General features: G+C 46.5%; 2 protein-coding genes across 2 annotated transcripts in view; both read left to right on the top strand.

The window, feature by feature from the left end:
- Positions 1–25,612, top strand: part of LRRC32 (leucine rich repeat containing 32) — a 159,450-nt gene that overhangs the window by 76,358 nt on the left and 57,480 nt on the right. The window lies entirely within an intron of this gene.
- LOC128412478 (retinal guanylyl cyclase 2-like) overlaps positions 1–25,612 on the top strand; it is a 52,558-nt gene that overhangs the window by 2,914 nt on the left and 24,032 nt on the right. Inside the window, exons 3-11 of the mRNA XM_053385435.1 lie at positions 380–737; positions 4,645–4,729; positions 13,444–13,540; positions 14,583–14,714; positions 16,379–16,459; positions 18,167–18,343; positions 19,734–19,890; positions 22,040–22,189; positions 24,574–24,722. Coding sequence (XP_053241410.1) covers positions 380–737; positions 4,645–4,729; positions 13,444–13,540; positions 14,583–14,714; positions 16,379–16,459; positions 18,167–18,343; positions 19,734–19,890; positions 22,040–22,189; positions 24,574–24,722 — 1,386 coding nt within the window. The remainder of the gene's footprint in view (positions 1–379; positions 738–4,644; positions 4,730–13,443; positions 13,541–14,582; positions 14,715–16,378; positions 16,460–18,166; positions 18,344–19,733; positions 19,891–22,039; positions 22,190–24,573; positions 24,723–25,612) is intronic.

Raw genomic sequence — 25,612 nt, 5'->3', positions numbered from 1 at the left:
AGATTGAATTTTTGCTTCACTGGGAGGTCAGCAAGCCTCACCATTCAGGAGATATTCTCTGCACTTCCATAAATTTTGAACACAATGGCTTTCCCCAATAATTAACCAAGAATGGCTAGAAGCCATTTCCAACACGGCACGTTGGTTAAGCTCCTTTTTCTTTCCAAAATAGGCAACATTTTGGGTCAGGTGGAAAAGAGAGTGGGGGAGCTGGATTTCTTTATTTCATAAAATATCTCCCCCATCCTTCGCTTGCTCTCTCCTCCCCATACTGGGCATTTGTGGAAGCAAAAGTGAGCTAAATGCTATGACGGATGTCAGCTCTAGTTTGCCATTTCCCAGGTTTTGGTAGGCGCTAAAAACCTGTTGTCTTTTTCAGGTCTCTCCACTCTTCGGCACCATCTATGATGCCATCTACCTGGTCGCAAAAGCTTTAGCCAAGGCTCATCAACAGGGGGCGACTGAGGTCTCGGGGGAAACGTTGACTCAGCACGTCAGAAACCTCGACTTTGCTGGGTTCAGCCGCAGGGTAGAGGCTGACAGCAAAGGAAAACCTCTGGTCCAATATGTTGTGCTGGACACAGACGGCAGAGGGAGCCATTTCTTCCCCACCTACTTGCTGGTGGCGTCCTCTGGCTTGGTACAACCCCTGGGCAGGGCGATACACTTTCCGGGTGGAAGCCCACCCCCAGCTGATTCTAGCTGTTGGTTCGATCCAGATGTTCCCTGCATCAGAGGTAAGTGGAGCCCGTATTGCCCATATCTAACATTCTTGCACTTTGTTGACACTCCTTCTTAATCCATGTATCGTTTTTATTACGTCTCTGGAGATATTTCAAACCATATAATATTTTTATACACCCATAACTTCCCACCCCTCCTTTCCTGATGTTTATTTTTATTGCTCTGTTCTCCCTCCCCAAATAATTTTTAATTGAATTTTCTGTTTTACAATTTAGAATACCTCGGGTTGAATGTGCTTCGGGATGAGCGCGTTCGAGTTGCGCTCTGAGGCAACCCGGAAGTAACGGCGCGTGTTACTTCCTGATTTCGCCGCTTGCGCATGCGCAGATGCTCAAAATGATGTCACACGCATGCGCAGAAGCGCCAAAGCATGACCCACGCACGCGCAGACGTGCGGACACGGGTTACGTTTGCTTCTAGATGCAAACGGGGCTCCGGAACGGATCCAGTTCGCATCTAGAGGTACCACTGTACTCATTTAAACATCTTTAAAATATCAATGACTCCCTTCTTCTCTTTCCATGGTTCATTTTGCATAACATAAATCCCTGCATATTTTACATAAGCTAAAACCATTCAGTATTCCATTATTACATCCATCAAAACTTATTTACACTGTTGAATTTATCTTCATGCTGCCCACATTTTCAAATAAACGTATGTTCTTCTTGTTCTCTTATTCTATGTGTTAGGTCCGAAAGCTGTGCATATTCCATCAGTTTCAGTTGCCATTCTTCTTTAGTTGGGACTTCGCTCAATTTCCATTTGCGGGCTAACGAAACATGGGCCGCAGTAGTGGCATACATAAACAGCCTTTTTATTACTCCTTTTTATCAGCTGTTTTAAAACACATACTGTTATGTACTGAAGCTTTCACCCTGGGCCAGTAGGGGGATACTGTGGATAGTTTTCACTCAGGTCCACATATGCAAATAAGGGATTCAAAGTGACGTTCAGTGATTGGATAGTTACAGAAAATGTTTACGGTTACGTTGTAGTGGAGCTCTACATAAGCAGGCTGACTGAGCCCTTCAGTTCAGTTCTGTTCTGGCCTGTGAATAAACAAGAGCTATTTGAAGAATCAGGACGTACGCGGGTGGCGCTGTGGGTAAAAGCCTCAGCGCCTAGGGCTTGCCGATCGAAAGGTCGGCGGTTCGAATCCCCGTGGCGGGGTGTGCTCCCGCTGCTTGGTCCCAGCGCCTGCCAACCTAGCAGTTCGAAAGCACCCCCGGGTGCAAGTAGATAAATAGGGACCGCTTACTAGCGGGAAGGTAAACGGCGTTTCCGTGTGCGGCTCTGGCTCGCCAGAGCAGCGATGTCACGCTGGCCACGTGTCCCGGAAGTGTCTCCGGACAGCACTGGCCCCCGGCCTCTTGAGTGAGATGGGCGCACAACCCTAGAGTCTGTCAAGACTGGCCTGTACGGGCAGGGGTACCTTCACCTTTACCTTTATTTGAAGAATCGCTGTGTCGTCTGATATGTTCACCCACAACTTAACACATACGTTTTTATTATCTGAGCCTGACAAGCTGGACTGTTGAGTAGTCTCTCACCCCAGAATTTTTTTCCTTAACAAGACGATCTTCCGGGGGCCGTGTGCCAGAGGAGGGTGGGGACAGAGGCAAAAGCAGATGGAGCAATGAAGGACAAACTTATTTGTTTGTTCTTGTTAAATGTATTGTCCAGCCTTCTCCAGCAGGTGTCACAACTGTTTCAACCATTTAAAGTTCAGTATTTAAAAACATTAGAAACAAATATAGAGGCTTTATCTCAGATCTTGGACACATTTCCAGCCAGGCAAAAACACCCAAGGGGTGGCACGGAGCAGGGCTCAGGGGTTGCATGGCCTAGTGAGATTCCCAAGGGCCAAATAGAGAGGGTTGGGGGCCACATTTAGCCTTCAGGTCCTGAGTCCCTCTGCTCTGCCCAAGTTTACAATACAGTGGTACCTCGGGTTAAGTACTTAATTCGTTCCGGAGGTCCGTTCTTAACCTGAAACTGTTCTTAACCTGAAGCACCACTTTAGCTAATGGGGCCTCCTTCTGCTGCTGCACCGCTGGAGCACAATTTCTGTTCTCATCCTGAAGCAAAGTTCTTAACCCGAGGTACTATTTCTGGGTTAGCGGAGTCTGTAACCTGAAGCGTATGGAACCCGAGGTACCACTGTAAAGCAGATCTGGGGTATTTGAGCTGTAGATCTCCTCGCTGCTGATGGCTGTTGTGTGTTTACGCTGGCTTCTGGCAATTAGAAATGGCCTGGGGAATACTTGGCTTATTTTAGCAAGAAAAGAAAAGAACTTAATATAATTTGAGTTGTTTCCAAAGACAAAGGTGGCAGTGAAGAAACTGGGAGCCTCGCAGATAGTTCTTCCCTGAGCGGGGGGTGGGCGGGGGACAAATGACTTTCAGGCATTTTGTTTGCAGCTAAAGTTGGGGCAAAAGTTAACATATTATTGCTAGAAACCTCCAGAGAGGGACTGCGGGTTTAGTGGAAGAGCACAGGGTTTGTAAGCAAAGAGGGGCCAGCTTCTGTCCTTGGCATTGTCAGGTAAAAGGATCTCCAGGGGGCAAGCGCTGGGCAAGACCGCTGCTTGAGATGTTGCCAGCCAGAGTAGGCAATGCTTGCAATTATTATTCATTTATTAATTGATTCTCATGAGATACCCCAAAGCGAATTGCAATACCTTCCTAGGAGCTCATTGGATGGTGGCTAACAGATTGAGGTTGAATCCTGACAAGACAGAAATACTGTTGATGGGGGACAGGAGGCAGGCAGGTGTGGAGGACTCCCTGGTCCTGAATGGGGTAACTGTGCCCCTGAAGGACCAGCTGTGCAGCCTGGGAGTCATTTTGGACTCACAGCTGTCCATGGAGGGGCAGGTCAATTCTGTGTCCAGGGCAGCTATTTTTCAGCTCCATCTGGTACGCACGATGAGACTCTATCTGCCCGCAGACTGTCTCCCCAGAGTGGTGCATGCTCTGATTATCTCCCGCTTGCAATGTGCTCTCCGTGGGGCTACCTTTGAAGGTGACCTGGAAACTACTAATCCAGAATGCAGCAGCTAGACTGGTGACTGGGAGCGGCTGCCGAGACCATATAACACCGGTCTTGAAAGACCTACATTGGCTCCCAGTATGTTTCCAAGCACAAGTCAAAGTGTGGGTGCTCACCTTTAAAGCCCTAAATGGCCTCGGTCCAGTATACCTGAAGGAGCGTCTCCACCCCCATCGTTCAGCCCAGACACTGAGGTCCAGCTCCAAGGGCCTTCTGGTGGTTCCCTCACTGCAAGAAGCCAAGTTACAGGGAACCAGGCAGAAGGCCTTCTCGGTAGTGGCACCTGCCCTGTGGAACGCCCTCCCACCAGATGTCAAAGAGAAAAACAACTACCAGACTTTCAGAAGATATCTAAAGGCAGCCCTGTTTAGGGAAGCTTTTAATGTTTAATAGGTTATTGTATTTTAATATTCTGTTGGAAGCCGCCCAGAGTGGCTGGGGTAATTATTATTATTATTATTATTATTATTATTATTATTATTATTATTATTATTGTGTACATGGTTCTCCTCCCCATTTCAACCTCACAGCAACCCTGCGAGGCAGTCTAGGCGAAGAGATGGCAACTGGCCCAAGGTCAGCTTCATGGCTGAGTGGGGATTTGAACTCTCTCAGGTCCTAGTCCAACACTATAACCATTACACCACACTGTAGTAAGACAATCCCTGCCCTTGGGCTAAAAAAACTAAAAAGATATGTCACATGAGGAAAGAGGTGTGGAGAGGGAAGAGGAAAAAGTAAAGAGCAAGCTTCTTAAAGTCACAATTTTTAGAATGACCACCTGGGATGGAAACAGTTCAGGTAGCCCTGCCTTGACCCATCTCTCGTCCCTGTTACTTGTCTAGGTCTGGAGCCTCCCGTCGTGGTCTTAGTCCTGCTGCCACCACTCACCCTTCTGCTCTTCGGGATGTGCCTGGCGTACCTGATCAGGTAAGAGCATTTTCTTCTCTTTCTAGTTTTGAAGAAGGCCTCTGCTTAGCTCACTGGTCAGGAGGTAAAAGCTTTGCCCCCTGACTCAGCTGACAAGCTCATCGTAACATTTGAGCCATGATCGGGAAAACATTTTCTGATCCCAAGGGCCAAATTCCCTTCTGGGTGACCTTCTGAGGGCCACTTGTCAGTGGTGGGAGGGGCCAAAGTGGGTGGGGTAATATATATTACTTTTGCCCAGCAGGCTCGCTTCTACACACACTTACACATGCCCCTCCATTCTCCATCGAGACAAGCAAGAGGCATTGCCAGAGTTCAGGGATACCTTTCACTCAGACAAAGCACTCCTGGAGGGTGCAAAGCTGTTGGAGAGAAAGGTTTGGGAAAGAGATCCTTATTCTCTTGCAGCAGAGTTAGCACAATGGCAATTGCTCCAAGCACATTAAAACCTGGTTAGATTTACATCTGCCCTCATCCATTTTTAAACAAATGTTTCCCACAAAAATACTTAGGCTAGAATAAATCACAGACACGTAGCTTTGCGAGTAAATGAATGCTTTACTCACAGAGTTTCCGGAAGTTACTGAAAACAAGTCTCCATCTGATGGCAGTGAATAAAAAAAGAAAAAGGTTTTTTGCAGTACTTGGTTTCCTTACAAAAAAGCACCTGCAGTCTTTGGGTTAGCAAAGATGCAGGCTATACGATCTCTCTTCTGGATAGATTCAATTCACTTGGTTTTTCCTGCAACTGGGAGCCATTGACTGCATGTCTCCTTCTTTGCTTATTCCAGGAAGCACCAAGAGAAAGACAGATTGGGGGGCAGAGCCTGCTGAGAACCTGCTAAGCCACACCCACCTGCAACCTGATCTCTGGGCTCAGGTTAACTCTTTCATGCACGCAAGTGTGAATCAGTAACCCTATGTAACAACAGAATCAGAGCCAATGAGGGGTGTGGCCTGAGGTGAGAGGGATAGTTGTCCTAGGGATAGTTCTTCCTCATCCCTAGATACATGCATGATTAATAATATTGAGGGCTTTGTACATTTATTATTATAAGTAATAGTTGTTGTTGTAGTAGTAGTCTATAGCCCTATAGCCACAGGTCTCGGGGTGGTTCACAAGATTAAATCACAATATAAAAACATAAGTTACATAATTTAACAGATGCAAAACAGGTTCTCAGCTTTGGCTGGCCATCCAAATTCGCATGGAACATCCAGCTTGGTACAAACTTAGCAATCCACTCTAGCACAGAGTTCATTCAGGCTCCATTTGGCTTGCACGGCTCCTTCCAACCCAGCCATAGGCAGGAATCCGCTCCACGTTTTGTCGACTGTCTATTCTGAGTCATTGACAGCCTTCAGTCTCACAAAGGGAGAGTTACTGGGAGGTCTAATTGGTTAATGACTGCAAACCTTGGGAAATAAATTGTGCTAACTAAGTGTTACGCGTGGAACAATTATGACATGCCAGGTGTTCAAAATCCTCTGACAATTCAGTTCACTGATTTCCTGCTTAGCGCTTAGAAAAATAAGAGCGCCGAATCATTAACACATTAAGGTGAGCAAGCGCTCAGATCCAGTTCGTCATACTTCCAATGTTTGGCATTGACCCTAAAATGGTTTACGCCAGGGTGATGCCGTTGGACTATAGCAGGGTTTCCCAAACGTGGGTCTCCATCTTGTTTCGGACTACAACTCCCATCATCCCTAGCTAGCAGCCACTGCGGGCGGCTTCCAACAGAATATTAAAATACAATAGTCTATTAAACATTAAAAGCTTCCCTAAACAGGGCTGCCTTCAGATGTCTTCTAAAAGTCTGGTAGTTGTTGTTCTCTTTGATATCTGGTGGGAGGGCGTTCCACAGGGTGGGTACCACCACCGAGAAGGCCCTCTGCCTGGTTCCCTGTAACCTCACTTCTCGCAGGGAGGGAACCGCCAGAAGGCCCTCAGCGCTGGACCTCAGTGTCTGGGCAGAACGATGGGGGTGGAGACGCTCCTTCAGATATACTGGACCGAGGCCATTTAGGGCTTTAAAGGTCAGCACCAACACTTTGAATTCTGCCCAGAAATCTACTGGGAGCCAATGTAGGTCTTTCAAGACCAGTGTTATATGGTCTCGGTGGCCGCTCCCAGACACCAGTCTAGCTGCTGCATTCTGGATTAGTTGTAGTTTCCGGGTCACCTTCAAAGGTAGCCCCACATAGAGCGCATTGCAGTAGTCCAAGCGAGAGGTAACTAGAGCATGCACCACTCTGGAGAAACACTCTGCGGGCAGGGAGGGTCTCAGCCTTCATACCAGATGGATGCGTACAAGAAAGAGCTTTCAGGTGTCACAAGAGTCTTCATTCCCAGCTGAAGAAAAGTCTCTGGAGGACATGGGGTAGAGGAAGCTGTTGTAGAGGATATTTATTTGTTTGTTTGTTTTTTGGGGGGGCAAACTTGGATTTCCAACAAGACATCCCAGAACTGATGAGAGATAGGCAATAACAACAGCAGAGCTTGATTGTACAACCTGCATCAGTTTATCTGAGCAGGGTTGTGTGGGCCACCGACTGATAAAATTTGGCAGGTATATTGAAACTGTGATTGACAGTGGTACTTTGGTTCCCAAACTTAATCCGTTCCAGAAGTCTGTTCCAAAACCAATGTGTTCCAAAACCAAGCACGCTTTCCCATAGAAAGCAATGCAAAACGGATTAACCCTTTTCTAGACTTTTAAAAGCAACCCCAAAGCAGCAATTTAGCATGAATTGTACTATCTAACGAGAACACTGATCCCTAAAACGAAAGCAATAATCAATGTACTGTACTATAAAATGAATAAGACAGTATTGTAGATGATAAAAAGTAAAATTATTCTTTCTTCTTACCTGCACTGATGATAGTCGTCGTTTGGATGGGGGCCTTTGATCCATTTCCGCAGTCACACAATCAAGCAGTAGCTGAACTGGGTTCCACAGAGTCACAAAAACAAATGAACCGGGGAAAACCTCAAAAACAAAAATGCAAAATTAATAGCGGAAATAAAAGCGCCAAACTTAATCGGTTCCAGAAGTCTGTTTGACTTGCAAAATGTTCGAAAACCAAGGAGCACCCCAGAAACAATAGCTGACAGCCGCATCGGACGTTCAGCTTCCAAAAAACGTTCGAAAACCAGAACACTTATTTCTGGGTTTTCGGCGTTTGGGAACCAAGGCATTGTTTGAGAACCAAGGTACCACTATTTCCCACATAAATCCCATGGGTGTTTCTCCAGGGGAAGGGATTTCCAATTTCACCTACATGATTTGCTTCGAAGGAAATTTGGAACGATCCGAGACACTTCGATGCTTAACAAAGAACTGGAAATGTCTGGAAATGCCGAGGCAAGCTCTCCGAGGCTGGTGCCATGTGAAGAGCAAACACCTATTTTGGGATGGGGTTTGGGATGAGCTTTATTTATTTCAGAATTTATCTCTTTTGTAAAATCTGTACACTGCTTGATTTGTAAAAAAAAACACGCAAAGTGGTTTGTGGTGATGGTGATGGAGCAATTAATATCTGCTTGAAAGACACTGTACTTATATTAACTGAATTCAAATGTTTCCATCAAAAAAGTACAATTTAAGGGGGGGGATGCTTTAATTATATCCCTGTGAAGGAGAAGAGGACTGAGCAGTGATTCATGCTGGGGTGCAACAGCCTCCCCCAGGACTCCCCCAGGACTGATAATTTAGCTGGGCCTGTGCACTGAGAGGGCTTCAATGATAAAATCATCCCCGATGCAGCCAAGTTAACTTCCCCCAGCGGAGTCAGATTGGACAGAGGCAAGTCCAAGAAGGGAGACTCAGGCTGGGGTGCGACAGGCAACCTTCTCTGAGCGTGGATAATTCTGCTGCGCCAAAAGTAATACAGTGAACATGACTGCCTAACATGAATAGCTTGGGAGTTACAGAGAGCCGGTTTTGGTGTTGATTGAATGACCTGGTTGCACCCGTGATGGGGGAATGATGAAGTTCCCCTTCCTAGGCTGACTGGAAGGAAGAAAGTGGATCACGCAGAGAGAAGTCAGGCAGCCTCTTCTCCGAGGGACTAATTTGGGCCCAGAGAGGGTGGGGGTGTCAGGGCTGGAGTCAGTGGCAGGTCAGTAATAAAGGAAGCAGATCTCCGTTGTCAATGAAGTTAACTCTTTATTTAAGGAACAGCAGTCACGAAATTAAAAGACGCCTGCTTCTTGGGAGAAAAGCAATGACAAACCTAGACAGCATCTTAAAAAGCAGAGACATCACCTTGCCGACAAAGGTCCGTAGACTTAAAGCTATGGTTTTCCCAGTAGTGATGTATGGAAGTGAGAGCTGGACCATAAAGAAGGCTGATCGCCGAAGAATGGATGCTTTTGAATTATGGTGCTGGAGGAGACTCTTGAGAGTCCCATGGACTGCAAGAAGATCAAACCTCTCCATTCCTAAGGAAATCAGCCCTGAGTGCTCACTGGAAGGACAGATCCTGAAGCTGAGGCTCCAAGACTTTGGCCACCTCATGAGAAGAGAAGACTCCCTGGAAAAGACCCTGATGTTGGGAAAGATGGAGGGCACAAGGAGAAGGGGACGACAGAGGACGAGATGGTTGGACATGTTCTCGAAGCTACCAGCATGAGTTTGACCAAACTGCGGGAAGCAGTGGAAGACAGGAGTGTCTGGCATGCTCTGGTCCATGGGGTCACGAAGAGTCAGACATGACTAAACAACAACATTCAAGGAACATACAACTCGGCTTGGTGGTCTCAGCAACACCTCCTATGGAGCAGTTGCCAGGATTGAAGGTCTCTGCCTTCCACCTTTCTAAGGCTCCTCCTCTCCCAGATGTTTCCCAAGCAGTCTCAAACTGTGTCTGCGCACCTCTGACCTCCCCATTACTTTACAAATTTTTGGAGACCCGGGTGTAGGAGCTTGTTACAGCAGGAGAGAGAGGCGATACGATAATCTTTATTGTCATTGTCCCATACAGAACAACGAAATTGAAAAAAAAAATCTACATGAGGCATTCAAAACCAACAAGCCTGCTATCCCAGCTATGCCAACTTGGTTAGCCCCCTAAAAACTCTGATACCCCATTTTTAAAATACAATATACTCCCATAGAGACTACCTTACACCGTGTTTAAAACCAAAATCGCATTTGGATAGAAACTGTTTCTCAGGCGGCTAGTCCTGGCCTTTATAACCCTGTACCTTCTTCCAGAAGGCAGAAGCTGAAAGAGATCATTTCTGGGGTGCGCACTATCCTGCGCTATCTCTGCCGCTTTCTTACGGCACCTGGAAGCATAGATTTTATCCAAGGTGGGAAGAGTGCACCCAATTATTCTCTCCGCAGTCTTTACAACCCTGGACAGCATTGTTTTTCCCCAGACCGTGCAGTTCCCTGGGTTTTCCAGCAGTCCCTTGACCCCCCCCTCTGTTTCAGCGTCAGAGTCTGAACTGCTTCCTGTCACAGGCTCTTCCTGCTCACAAAACCCTGTTTCCCCATCAGCATCTAGCACCTCTTCTCAATCTTCCACTTCTGACCTCTCCTTGAAGCCCCACCTTCCTACCCTGGGGATTCCCTTGGGGGGGTTCCACGTCTGGTGCCTCCCACCACTCCTTGTTTTCCAGCCAGTCTCTGACAGCGAGTGCCTCAAATTTGGTAAAGTATCATGGTACATAAATACGCCTTTGCGTGAAGCTTGGGAAATCACGGTCCAGACGGTTTCCTGCCTTGTCCAGCCACCCCTGGCGATGGTTACGAAATGTAGGGTGTGTGCAGAAGGTGTTGCTGTTGTTGCAGCAGCTGTTGCTTCTTGGCCCAAGAATGGTGCGTGCTTGTTCAGACTGAGGGTGGTCCGGCCAGCATGCCAGAAAGAGGCTTGCGTCCAGAGTCAATACAATGCAGATCAGATGCTCTCTGGGGAACCATGAAATCACCTTCTGATTTACAGGAGGGATCAGGGCCTTGCAGAGCCAGGCAGAGGCCCGGGCCAGGTGGATAATGTGCCCCCTCTTTTTTACCCTGGGGGTACCTGAAGTCTTATAAATAGGTAAGTATATAAATGATTTTCACAAAAGTTATGCTGACAAATGATTTTATTTCAAGGCTTGAACCGTATCTGCATATAAAGACAAAATGGAAAATATAGATATACAATAGTGCTTTTAAAAAATACATAGGGGAAAGGATTTTGAATATGCTGACCGAGGCCCCCTTTGGAATCGGAGGCCCGGGCCAAGTCGCCCATATGGCCCCCCCTCTGTCTGGGCCTGGGAGGGATAACCCGCCAGCCTTCCACCTGCACCAAGATAACCAAAGCTAAGACCTTCTGACATCTCCACATTCATTCATTCTGGTCCTTATAGCCTGCTCAAGTGAATGACTCAGATATCTTCATCAGCCACGGGGGGAGGCGAAATTGATCTGGGTCATGTAATTGGGTGACTGGCTTTTGGATTTGATCTATGAATTGAGATAATGACATGAGGTAGCTATGAGCCCGCCACTCCCATTGAGCCTCTTGGGCTTGCTGGTCAGAAGGTCGGCAGTTCGAATCCCCGCAACGGGGTGAGCTCCTGTTGCTCGGTCCCAGCTCCTGCCAACCTAGCAGTTTGAAAGCACACCAGCGCAAGTAGATAAATAGGTACTCAGAGCTATCTTTTCCATTTGGCTGAGTGGTGCCATGCACCACAGCGCCTGCCCAGCAGGGGAACCCAGCAGCAGGTCCGCCACCCTCCGCTGACTCGGGAGTCTTCTCGGGTCTCCTCAGAGGAGGAGGCGCCATGCCGAAAGCCCCACAGAGCAGTGTCTGGCGCTGGCCACAGGCAGGAGAAAACGGGAAGGAGGCAAACAAGTAGAGGAGGGAGGGAAAGGAGAGAATCAAAAGCTCCCTCAACTCAGGACCCTTTTGTGGCAGGAAGGTAAATGGCGTTTCCGTGTGCTCTGGTTTCCGTCACGGTGTCCCGTTGTGCCAGAAGCGGTTTAGTCCTGCTGGCCACATGACCCGGAAAGCTGTCTGTGGACAAACGGTGGCTCCCTTAACCTGAAAGCAAGATGAGCGGTGCAACCCCATAGTCACCTTTGACTGGACTTAACCGTCCACGGGTCCTTTACCTTTTTAGCTTTTACCTGTTACCCAGAATGGGATACAATTTCCCATGGGAAATCTATAATGAATTGAAAAGGATGTTTAAAATAACCTTTGTAAAAATAAACAAGCCCAGAAGCCTTTCTTTTGGGAATTCTAGGGACAGAACTACCTAAACTGTATAGAAACTTATTCATGTACGCGACTACAGCGGCAAGAATGTTACTTGCCCCAAAATGGAAAGAAGCAGAAGTCCCAGCACAGGAATAGTGGATTCAAAAACCTCTGGAATATGCAGAAATGGTGAAACATACAATCAAGATAACAAACTTTTTATAAAAGAATGGAAATGGTTTATTGAAGATCTTGCAGGAACTCAGATGGCCCCATGATATCTCACGAGAGCATCCCAGGACATCTGAAGATGGTGTACTGATTCTGTCCCGGGATATTCTCGTGGGGTTTAATTCCGAGGGTTTGCATATACACATTTCTCTGGATCCCCACATAAGACGCAATCATACTGCATCATTGATACAATAATAGTGCATTTGTGATGGATTTGTACTGGGCTGTCCACACTTCCTTAGTTGTTGTGCAATCATTCCACTTTAAGCGTTGTTCTGCAATGCTTCCCCAACGTTTCTCCATTATTGCCATCTGGAGGGGGGCAATCTTATGCTGTTGTGGAACTAAAGTAGAGCAACATGCTCTAATTAGGCAACTGAAGCTTTCCCATCTGTTTATCTACAGGCAAGGCTCAGTTTTTGCACTCCAGGCTGTTGTACTTACTTACTTACTTACTTACTTACTTACTTACTTACTTACTTACGTCAGGAATGAGCCAGCTCCAAGCAAAGGTTTGCAGTCAACTGCAGAAAGCAGCCAGGAACAGGGAGACTCAGATGTTAGTCAGGCAGGGGAGAGCCGGCAGCTGCAGACTCCGACTCTTCCTGACCTTGACGAGCGAGCTGATAAGGCAGTAGCTGAGAGCAAGCTAGAATACAGCCAAAGCTCACAGGAAGCACAAAACAGCGTAAACAGCCTCTCAGAACAGGAAGAGGTTGGAGGTGATCCACTCAGTCCAAAGAGTCGGCAAATGGGAGGGCTGTTAGATAGGAAGCAATACAAGAGATGTAAGGGTCATAAGTTCAATATCTTCTGTCATCTCTGGAAGAAATCTTCAGAAGGGTCATCTTGAGTAATGATGCCGGAGGCTTGGTTGAAGCAGTCCATAGCTATCTGTTTGTTTTTGCAATAAATCCTCCTTTTTTATTACCTACACTTACTGTGTTATCAAGTGGGGAACCTGGACTCCTGATACTTACTTACTTACTTACTTACTTACTTACTTACTTTACTTACTTATTTACTTACTTTATTTATTTCCGGTATTTATGTACCGCTTTTCACCAAAAAAAGTCCTCAAAGTCCACCCAACCCCAACTGAAAGGTGGTTATCCTGAATTATAGACTCTGTACACCCCAAGGGTTCCATAATTTGACTAGGCCACCTGCCTATCAGACACCTTCCAGCAGACCCGTGTAAAGTTGACATGATTTGCTATGATCTGTATAGATAGTTACAAAATATAGCGATGCTCTCCTGGCTCCTTTTCAGGCACAGCGCCCTCTATCGCCAAGTCATCAAAGGGCCTAAGAAGTTACTGCTGACTCTGGATGACCTCACTTTCGTCAACGCCAAACTCAGCAGAATGGTAGGCAATCTAAATCATGCAACAGCTGGCACTGACTTTGCACCTAAGCAAAATCTGTTCATGGGAAGGAGTTTCCTCCCACCATTTTTTCATTACACCATCGCAGGAGCTCCTTCTCATGAGTTATCTTTTCAGCTAAGTGTTAACTGCACATATTTTTTATAGCAAAGCAAAAATTTCAAATCCTGCAAGATTTTCCACTTGGGAGCCATTGGACTTCTGGCAGCTGCCATCACCCATGACAAAAGTTCCTGAGAGCTGAAATATTTCAGTTGATTGTTCCACAGATTTAGTAAACAAAGCTGTGGTGAAGTTTGAATGGGATAACTGAGTTTTTTTGGTCATTTCTTGATAAGCCATTGTCAAGATATCTGGGGGCAGTCCCACCATATGTGGAAAAAGTGCCTTTCCCCCCCACAGCTTCTCCAACAATTCTGAGTAGATTGTGGTGTCATATGGGCAGTTTGCATGGGGTGGAGTAGGTGGGTGGACATTTAGCTGAAAAGATAACTCATGAGAAGGAGCTAAACCACTGAGCCTCTTGGGCTTGCCGATCAGAAGGTCAGCGGTTCAAATCCCCGTGATGGAGTGAGCTCCTGTTGCCCTGTCCCAGCTCCTGCCAACCTAGCATTTCGGAAGCAGGCCAGTTCAAGTAGATAAATAGGTACCACTGCAGCAGGAAGGTAAACAGCATTTCCGTGCGCTCTGGTTTCCGTCACACTGTTCTGTTGTTCCAGAAGTGGTTTAGTCATGCTGGTCACATCACCTAGAAACCTGTCTGTGGACAAACGCCGGCTCCCTCAGCCTGAAAGCGAGATGAGCGCTGCAACCCCATAGTCGCCTTTGACTGGACTTAACTGTCCAGGGGCCCTTTACCTTTTAGCTTTTTTTGCACTGGAAATCATTACACTTTGAGGTGGGAGAAACGTTGACTAGCCATCTGACTTGATGCTGTGTCAACACTGAATCTGAACGAGATGTTCAGCCTAGATCAGTAGGACGTGCTCCTTGATTCGTCCCTGGCTGTGTTTCCTACTCACAGAGACTGGCGGTGGATAGCCTGAGCGATTCTAAGAGTAACTTGGAAGTTCGAAGCCTGAGATCTGCCACACATTCTTTGTCTGTGAAGAGCACAACTGTGACATACGAATCCTCCAATGTGGCAATATATAAGGTAGTGGAATACTGATTAAATCTAGCCGTTCTTGGATTTTAAGGGGGTGGGTATATCAGGATCCCCAAGTGATGCTGTTAAGACATATTTTTTAAATGACATAGAATGACCCTAGCAATGCATTAGTCCCTCCAAATGGCCAAAGAACAACATAATGGCCGAGACCATATAACACCGGTCTTGAAAGACCTACATTGGCTCCCAGTACGTTTCCGATCACAATTCAAAGTGTTGATGCTGACCTTTAAAGCCCTAAATGGCCTCGGTCCAGTATATCTGAAGGAGCATCTCCTCCCCCATCGTTCTGCCCGGACGCTGAGGTCCAGCTCCGAGGGCCTTCTGGCGGTTCCCTCACTGCGAGAGGCCAAGTTACAGGGAACCAGGCAGAGGGCCTTCTCGGTAGTGGCGCCCGCCCTGTGGAACGCCCTCCCATCAGATGTCAAAGTGATAAACATCTACCTGACATTCAGAAGACATCTGAAGGCAGCCCTGTTCAGGGAAGTTTTTAATATGTGACATTTTAGTGTATTTTTCATCTTTGTTGGAAGCCGCCCAGAGTGGCTGGGGAAACCCAGCCAGATGGGCAGGGTACAAATAAATAATAATAATAATAATAATAATAATAATAATAATTATTATTATTATTATTATTTTGCCTGGTGAGGAATAGAATCGTGGAATTGTAGGGTTAGAAGGGACCACGAGGGTCATCCAGTTCAAACCCCCCCCCCCCCCGCAATGCAGGAATCATGTGATCCCAGAATCAGGAACCGCATACTGGCCACAACATCTTTCCCAGTGAAACTTGCAGCCTGTTTGTAGACGCTGCCTGGTTGCTGGGTAGCAAGTGAAAGGTTACACTCATCCTAGGAGGAAGGGGAGATTATGAAGGGAAACAATGTTTAGGTTAAGGGAAGCAAAGGGAAGGGGTGGGAGATCTTCTCTGCAGGGACTTTTTTTAGTTTTGGAAGGCCATCCGTCATGGGTGCTTTAGTTGAGTTTCCTGCATCACAAGGGGGTTGGACTAGATGATCCTAGGGGTCCCTTCCAACTCTGCAGTTCTATGATTCTGTGAATTGGCTATTTGCTGAGCCAGTGTGGTGTAGTGGTTAAGAGTGGTGGACTTGTAATCTGGTGAACCGGGTTCGCATCCCCACTCCTCCACATGCAGCTGCTGGGTGACCTTGGGCTAGTCACACTTCTGTGAAGTCTCTCAGCCTCACTCAACTCACAGAGTGTTTGTTGTGGGGGAGGAAGGGAAAGGAGATTGTTAGCCACTTAGGGTAGTGATAAAGCGGGATATCAAATCCAAACACTTCTTCCTCCTCCTCCTCTTCTTCTTCTTCTTCTTCTTCTTCTTCTTCTTCTTCTTCTTCTTCTCATCAATGATTCTAGCTAATCAAGGATCCAAAACGAACACTCCTTCAGACATTCCACCGCAATATCTGAAAAACAATTTTGATTCTGATATATTGTCAAGCAACAACACCCTATTTTCAAATCAGCCCCTAACCATTTGGAATTTGTGAAATCTGGAAACATGCAACGTGTGAATCTGAATCGTGATGTTTTGTAAACATCACAAAGGGGTGATTACTTGTGTTTCAATTCTAGAATTAGCCTAGGGCCTTTCTTAATCATTTACTGATACCTTTTCTGGCCAGGGCGACTGGGTATGGCTGAAGAAACTGGAATCTGGAGCAACCAGTGACCTGAGACAGAGGACTGCCAGCTTGTTAAGCCAGGTAGGGATTGTTATTGAGTAAATGGTGACTCACATGTATACACAGAAGTGCATATTTTCTGTGTCTCTTCTGTGGCTGCTCTTAAGGAGGTTCATATAACACTTTACCTCAATGCTTTGAAAAAAATGCATAAGGAGGGGTCACAGGATTAGTCCCACTCCCAGTAATGATGCATGCCATGTCTATGCCCACCCTGCCCCAGCTGCTAACAGTGAAAACACTTCCACCCAGTCTGTGCATTCAGCCAGTGTGCAAAACGCCTCTATGTGCATTCTGGTATCCATGCTTAGAGCTCCTCTAGCCCAACCACAAGGGAAAACTCTGAGCTCTTTGCCACATGGAACCAATGCATGGATGGCGGGGGGGGTGTCTGTTGCAGGGGCAGCAGGTGTATTCATGGAGAAGGCCTGCATGTCCTTCATCCTCTTGTGTGCACTTTCCGACTAAAAGAACACCATACCCTCTATCCCTATACTTTATGGAACTGAGTTTTAACCACCTCAAAACAGCAGAATTTTCATAAACATCCCACAACATGGCTTCAGCTGAGCCAATGGCTAGGGAGAGCTCATTCCAATAAACTGAAATAAGAACTCCCACACATAATGTTGTTGTTTAGTCGTTTAGTCATGTCCGACTCTTCATGACCCCATGGACCAGAGCACGCCAGGCCCTCCTGTCTCCCACTGCCTCCTGCAGTTTGGTCAAACTCATGCTGGTAGCTTTGAAAACACTGTCCAACCATCTCGTCCTCTGTCGTCCCCTTCTCCTTGTGCCCTCCATCTTTCCCAACATCTCAGGGGTTTTTCCAGGGAGTCTTCTCTTATCATGAGGTGGTTAAAGTATCGGAGCCTCAGCTTCAGGACCTGTCCTTCCAGTGAGCACTCAGGGCTGATTTCCTTCAGAATGGAGAGGTTTGATCTTCTTGCAGTCCATGGGACTCTCTTGAGTCTCCTCCAGCACCATAATTCAAAAGCATCCATTCTTCGGCGATCAGCCTTCTTTATGGTCCAGCTCTCACTTCCATACATCACTACTGGGAAAACCATAGCTTTAACTATACAGACGGCAAGGTGATGTCTCTGCTTTTTAAGATGCAATGGCATTTTCAGAAGCTGCAGGTTATTTTGCAGTGAACACTTTCAATGGGGCAAACCCAGCATCTTATTTACTTTATTTTTATCTCTCTGCCCAATTTAACAGCTCCAAAACATTACCCAAGCCCATCTTTGAATTCACAATTAGCTATAGAGATGGGTCTTAGAGGAGGTCCATGCTGCAGCCACTTGACCTGGTCTACTGAGAGCAGCAAAGAGGGTAGCCAGCCTTTAATCTGTGCTGTGACCACTCAAGTTTATCATTTGCCATCAGCAGACAGTGGGACTAACTTTCAATTTTCTGTCGGATGATTGCATTGTTATTTTGTGTTGTTTTGGTTCAGTTGCATTATGCATTGCTGATTTTCTGAAATGGGAAGGTGGGAAGCAAGTGGAAGAAACAACAAAATAAATATCGCATGCAACTCCAGAAGTGCCCCTAAAACTTTGCAGAATAATTGTGGAGCAACCTGCATTCTGCATCCTTGCAGTCTTCATATCTGACATGATGATACATTTATTTTGCTTGTGGGCATCACAACCTGAGTATCAAAGAAAAGAAAGTCAGAGATCCCCAATCTCTCTTGCGATTTGCTCCTTGTGTCCCCAGATGAAGGATGTACGCCATGAAAATGTGAACCCGTTTTTAGGCCTTTTATCTGATGGGGGTCTCTCTGCCATCGTGATGGAGTTTTGCTCCAGAGGGAGCCTAGAGGATTTGCTGCAAAACACAAACATAAAGCTGGACTGGATGTTCAAATCATCTCTTCTGATGGACTTAATTAAAGTAAGTTCTCTCTTTATTCTGGGGGTGAAAAGGAAGGATGTTCTATCAAAAATGCAAAATTGAGCACAATGGGTCATACAAAGGGAGAGAATCTTTGCTGTCATATTGTCCTCAGCTCTGAAAATGAGCCTTGGGTTCTGGCCAGATCCTTGGAAGAATTAAAAAGATCCTTTATGCAGAGCCAATGCAAGATATTTTGAGTTTTATCCAACTAAGTCCTGCTTTTAGTAGATGCTTTCAGTTAAATCCAACGTCAGGCTTCGGTAATTGTTCCCTCCCCCTTTCCCTTCCTTGCACACTATTCTGAGGGTTCCTCTGCCCCTCCAGCGTGGATTTGGGGGAGGCACAGGGGGCGCAGGTGTGTAGAGACGTAGGGAAAGCCCCATTGCACTAGTGGAAATTCTTCCTCTGGTTTCCGCTAGTGCACTGGGTTAATTAACTCTGGCCCATTGGAATGAATGGATCTAAGTTATTTATGTCCACTCATTTCAGTGGGTCCCTCCAAGTATGACTAATTTTGGATAAAAGCCTTTGTATCCAAAGGTCATGAGTGCTAGTTGAATCACACTTCAGCTCTGTCAATGGAAGAACACCCTGCTATGCATCGTGGGGACGGATGAACTGCAGGCTAATTTAGGGGGTGTCTCAGAGGACTGTGGCACACATAGCTCTGATCTCCAACAGTGGGAGATGGCCAAGGATGAATCGCTGACGGCCTGCCAAGACTGAGACCCTAGACAACTGCCCCAAAGTCCTGTCTTGATCGCACCAGGGCAATTTCAAGGAGGCTAACCATGGCAGGGAGGGTAGCTCTGTCTCGAGAGATTAGCCCAAACAGCAAAAAAGGAAACCACAAGCTAAACACAGTGGAATTACAGTCACCAGCCTTCACTATTGAGCCCTGAATCTCGCCGGCAGAGAATGCTGGACCGGGCAGGTCTTTAACTGGGGTTTATGTTCCTCAGCTAGAGGGACGCGGGTGGCGCTGTGGGTAAAACCTCAGTGCCTAGGACTTGCCGATCGCATGGTCGGCAGTTCGAATCCCTGCGGCGGGTTGAGCTCCCGTCGTTCGGTCCCAGCTCCTGCCCACCTAGCAGTTCGAAAGCACCCTTAAGTGCAAGTAGATAAATAGGTACCGCTTTATAGCAGGAAGGTAAACGGCGTTTCCGTGCGCTGTGCTGGTGCCGGCTCGCCAGAGCAGCTTCGTCACGCTGGCCACGTGACCCGGAAGTGTCTTCGGACAGCGCTGGCTCCCGGCCTCTAGAGTGAGATGAGCGCACAACCCTAGAGTCGGTCACAACTGGCCCGTACGGGCAGGGGTACTTTTACCTTTATGTTCCTCAGCTATGGCGATGCCCAGACTGAAGCATTTGATCCCTTTCCTTTTCAGGGAATGAAATATTTGCACCATCAGGAGATCCCCCACGGACGTCTCAAGTCTCGCAACTGCGTTGTGGACGGGCGGTTTATGTTGAAGATCACCGACTATAGCTACGGTGAGCTCCTGGAAGCACTGAGTGACTTAGGTGTTCAGCCCCCTGCAGAAGGTAAGAAGTAATTGTCAGGCTCTGTATGTTTGTGGTTTTGACCTCGGAAAGGTTCCAGAGACCTCAGCTGATGCAAAATGCCCAGCCATAACCCTACAGTAGTTCTATCTGCATTGCATTGCACTTCTTGTTGTTGTTGTTTAGTCGTTTAGTCGTGTCCGACTCTTTGTGACCCCCTGGACCAGAGCACATCAGGCACTTCTGTCTTCCACTGCCTCCCGCAGTTTGGTCAAACTCATGCTGGTAGCTTCAAGAACACTGTCCAACCATCTCGTCCTCTGTCGTCCCCTTCTCCTTGTGCCCTCCATCTTTCCCAACATCAGGGTCTTTTTCAGGGAGTCTTCTCTTCTCATGAGGTGGCCAAAGTATTGGAGCCTCAGCTTCAGGATCTGTCCTTCCAGTGAGCACTCAGGGCTGATTTCCTTTAGAATGGAGAGGTTTGATCTTCTTGCAGTCCATGGGACCAGCACCATTGCACTTCTTACCCACTGATTTTCAGGCTCAATTCAAGGTGTTCGTTTTCCCCTTAATAGCTCAAAATCAAGGGCACAGAACCCTTTTTTTAGCCAGGGGGCGACATCCTCTTCTGAGCAGCCTTCCAAGGGCCACACACAAGTGAAAGGTGGGGCCAGAGGCACAAATTGGTGGAGCAACGAATATAAATGTCATCGGCTGATTTCTACAAACACACTCCTCTTTGTCCTGCACCCAGGCAACAAGGGCATTTTTTCAGAGTTCAGTGACATATTGAAGTCAAGGCAAAAACACTCAAGGTGAGTGTGAAGCAAAGCCGGCGATGGATGTAGGCTGAGGTGAGAAGTCGTGGTCTGGGGACACTATCAAGGGCCAGAAGGAGAGGTCCGGAGGGCCACATTTGCCCCCTGGGTCTGAGGTTCACCATCCAGCCTTGATTTGGCTTAGGATCTGGAACCTTAAAGGATCGCTTTCTCTTCTGGGTCCCCTTCCACAGGCTCTCTTAGACCTCTGGGGTCAGGCCTCCCCGTCAGCTGAGGTTCAGCACAAGGAACAGGGCCTTTTCGGTGGTGGCACAGACAGTCTGACTTTCCCTACCTAGAGAGGCCTGCAGGGACCCATCACTGTATGGCTAGTTAGGGAGGCCTTTGGGAGAGGCTGAGCCAATAATCAGACTACTGATTCATTCATCTAACTCAGTGGTTCTCAAAGGGTGTGGTGAGAATTATTATGTTTTAGAACCACTGATCTAACTGCTTATTCAAGTACAGTGGTGCCTCGCAAGACAAAAATAATCCGTTCCGCGAGTCTCTTCTTCTAGCGGTTTTTTCGTCTTGCGAAGCAACCCTATTAGCGGCTTAGCAGATTAGCGCTATTAGCGGCTTAGCGGCTTAGAAAAAGAAGGGGGAGTGGGGAAAAATCGCAAGACTCGCAAGACGTTTTCGTCTTGCGAAGCAAGCCCATAGGGAAAATCGTTTTGCGAAGCAACTCAAAAACGGAAAACCCTTTCGTCTAGCGGGTTTTTCGTCTTGCGAGGCATTCGTCTTGCGGGGCACCACTGTACTGTAATGTGTCGTGTTGCTTGGCAATTTTCTGTTTCTGTGTTGTTAACAGCTCTGAGTTCACCTAAAAGAACTCAGTCCCTCAGATTCTTTAAGGAAGCCATGACAGTAAACATTTGGGGGGGGGGGTGTAAAACCTAATGAAATTCTTCAGTAGAGATAGGGACTTAGTCTCTAATGGTGCCAAGAGACTTCACTACTTGCAGTCTAACACAGTGGTCCTTCCTGCAAGCCATAATAATAATAATAATAATAATAATAATAATAATAATAATAAATAATTTTATTTATACCCCGCCTTCCCCAGCCAATACTGGGCTCAGGGCAGCTAACACCAGGTATAAAAACAATTGATTAAAATACAACTTAACAACAAGATTAAAATGCAACATTAAAATGCAGCCTCATTTCAGTAAAAACCCAAATCAAAAACTTTTGGGGGATGAAAACGTCAAATCTTCACCAAGGCCAACTATCCAGACTTGTCCTATGTGGGCCAGAAAAAAGCCAGGGAGGTCCCCAAATAGGAGTTCCATCACAGAAGGAGAAAGGGAAAAGGAAAGAGGGGGAGGGGATCAAGTTGATTCTGGATAAATTGATCTTTTTTCTCCCAGAATTGCTCTGGACAGCTCCCGAGATATTGAGAAATCCAGCAATGTCCCTGAAAGGCACCATAAAAGGAGACGTCTATAGTTTTGCTATTATCCTGCAAGAAGTTGTTCTTCGGGGGCCCCCATACTGCATGTCTGAAATGTCAGCTGAAGGTGAGCACGATCCACCCCTTTGAATGTGTACAGCAAAATAGACACACTCATTTGATTTGGCTGGCCAGTGTTGAAGACGAGGCTAGATACTTGTCAGTCTGCATTTCTTAGTGCACAAAGTATTGATCTGATGTGTAGAGATCTTTCCTATTCTACTTAAGTCAAGAGGGTTCTGGAAGCTTCCCTCTGTGAAAGAAACAAGCAGGAGGTTCCTGATGTTTGGGTTATTCCTTCCGAGAAGCTGAGTATAGCTGGCTTAAGCTGATTCTCTTATCTCTTCTGTTAAGGTCATGCTGACTATAAAAGTAGGACCAGAAGGAGCCTGGGTTTCACTTTCTCTTTCTATCTCTCTTCCTTCTGGTGTGGTGTTCTGTACACAGTATGCTTAGTGTTAAGGTTTAGACTTATAAGTTATTGTAAGTTTAAGTTAAGTTTGCTGCAACTGGATTTCTTATGGACAGGGCTAATCCTGAATGTATTGGATTTGTGACCCTTATGCTCATTTGCCTTCAGTGACAGTAAAGCTCTGGTGGATGAAATATCAATCGCCTCTGGTCTACAGGTGAAACTCAAAAAATTAGAATATCATGGAAAAGTTCCTTTCTTTCACTAATTCAACTTACCGTATTTTTCCCTCTATTACACGCAGATTTTTTCTCCTAAAAAGTAAGGGGAAATGTCTGTGCGTGTTATTGAGCGAATGTGTGGTCCCTGGAGCTGACAAGCGCGAGTGAAGGCAAAAATCAGGCAAATATCAAATCGTCCGGAGAAGGGAGGAAAGTAGGAAGCTGCTGCTTTCCTGCATTCTGCCTCAGGGTCTTACTGCCCACCTGCTTCTGTTTCCTTACTGTGTTTGCTCAAACGGAACAAAGAGCAGAGAAAACCCCTCCCCTCCAGGCAAGCAGAGCGTCCTTCCTTCTAATTCCTCTCCGTGCGTCTGGGACTCGAAGGCAACATGCAGGTTGGGGGGGGGGAGAGAGAGAGAGAGAGCTGGCTGGCTTGTGGGGGGGGACTTTTGCCTTCCTTTCCTCCCTCCGGTAAAACCCCTCTCCTGCATTCTTAGCCAGCTGCTTCTCTGCACACCCCTCTCCTTGTCACTTCTATGTTTTTCCTTCCCTCCCTACTTAAAACGTGGTTCCAATCACGGATCCACATGGATCCTCAGGATCTTTGCATTGAGTCACCCCAAATTCACCATCAGATCACATAGCAATGATCTGATGCAAAAACAGGGCTGCAATGGTGCAAAAACATGGTTACAAAGCACGGATCCACATGGATCCTCAGGATCTTTGCATTGGGTCACCCCAAATTCACCATCAGATCACATAGCATGTCCATGGCTACAGCCTGCACCAAAAAAATCACGCACCCACTGTTGCCTGGGGCTGCAATGGTGCAAAAATGTGGTTACAAAGCATGGATCCACATGGATCCTCAGGATCTTTGCATTGGGCTACCCCAAACTCACCGTCAAATCACATGTCTGTGGCCGCAGCATGAAGCACAAAAATGATACATCCACTGTTTCATTCAGTATTTTTTTTTCTTGTTTTCCTCCTCTAAAAACTATGTGCGTGTTATGGTCAGGTGCGTGTTATCGAGCGAAAAATACAGTAAAAGGTGAAACTAATATATGAGATACACTCATGACATGCAAAGTGAGATATGCCAAGCCTTTCTTTGTTATAATTGTGATGATCATGACGTACAGCTGATGAAAACCCCAAATTAACCATCTCAGAAAATTAGAATATTCAATGAAATCAGCAAAACAAGGATTGCAAATAGAGCAAGATTGGACCTCTGCGAAGTAGAAGCATATCTCGCTTTGCATGCCATGAGTCGATCTCATATGTTAGTTTCACCTTTTAAGTTTAATTACTGAAATCAATGAACTTTTCCACGATATTCTAATTTTTCGAGTTTCACCTGTACTTTTTGGGAATCCTGCAACATGTCTAAGTTTTTACTCTGCTAACTATACATTGGAATCTGCTCTGGGTCAATGCTGAGTAGAAGTTCAATGACAAGACTGATCCAAAAGAGACAGTTTTGTTTTGTTCACATGAGGTGGTGCGCTCATTGGTAGGGGTGCAGAACTGGATCAGGCCAGTCAACCAGATCCTTGCGCCCCCACCACTCATGGGTCGACTCCGACAGATGGGCGGAGCCACCCACCTGTCAATTACTTTACATCATTATGACAACATGGGATGACTTTAAAGGTGGTGGTGGCAAGGAAAAAATAATATAGGAAGGAAGATCTAGATCTGGGGCAAATACTCTTTGGTGAGAGAACCCCAGTATGTAGTCCAAGGGACTGGGGGGTGGGGTACCAGGTTAGGGCATGCTGTCATTGTGAAACCCTCTCCTTGCTCCAGAAATCATCTGCAAACTGAAGAAGCCTCCGCCGTTGTATCGCCCAAGTGTTTCTCCAGAAAATGCCCCGCTGGAATGCATTCAGCTCATGAAACAGTGCTGGAGTGAGAGACCAGATCGTAGGCCAAGCTTTGATGAGATCTTTCAAGAGGTCATTCCTTTTTCCCATTCCATCAGGTTTATGCAGTTAAGAATGCATCTTTCTCAAGAAAACTAGTGCTAATACGCCCAGGAACCTCACCAAAATGTTGGAGAGGGTGCACCTCCACAAGCACATACCTCCACATGTGGTGGGAGTGCCCCCAAATCCAACTATTCTGGACAACAGCCATACGAGAAATATGTAAAATAACTAAGCAAGTATTAGACATCACCCCAGAATTGGCTCTACTAAACATCTTCCAAGACAACAATGCCCATTTACACCACAAAGAACTCATAACCCACCTACGTTCAGCAGCCAGAAACACCATAACCAGACACTGGAGAGACCTGTCAGGAGTAAGCATGGACCAATGGTACCAAATAGTATGGGAAACAGCCCTACTAGAAAAATTAACCAATAAACTGAAACTGACACAGGGACAAACAGAAGAAGACGCCTTCACCCCAGTATGGCTCCCCTTTATCACATACACAGCCCAACAAGATAATGACATTAATCCACCAACAGCATACAAATCAATATGGCTAACCTGACCCACCCACCCCACTCACACACGGAAACAAAGATCACCACAGCCAATCACAAACAAACAAGCACACCCTAGGCCAACCCCAACCTCTCTCACCACCAAAGGAACACAAGTGAACAGCAGAGAACCTGCACGAGCAATGCTGACACCAAACCCTACATACATTAAGCAAAATAGAAACATCGCCACCCGACCCCCCACCCCCCACCCCTTTTCTTTCTAATGTCTCAACAAATGAAACTGATTTGTAGAAATGTTACATGGAAAAAATAGGAGAGACATTACACATGCTTCTGTAAATCAAGAAAATCTTTAATAATAAAAAAGAATGCATCTTTCTACAATT

This window comes from Podarcis raffonei, chromosome 4, assembly GCF_027172205.1.
Source record: "Podarcis raffonei isolate rPodRaf1 chromosome 4, rPodRaf1.pri, whole genome shotgun sequence".
NCBI lineage: Eukaryota > Metazoa > Chordata > Lepidosauria > Squamata > Lacertidae > Podarcis > Podarcis raffonei.
Note: the sequence above shows the minus strand (reverse complement) of the source record. Positions and strands in the feature narration are given on the sequence as shown.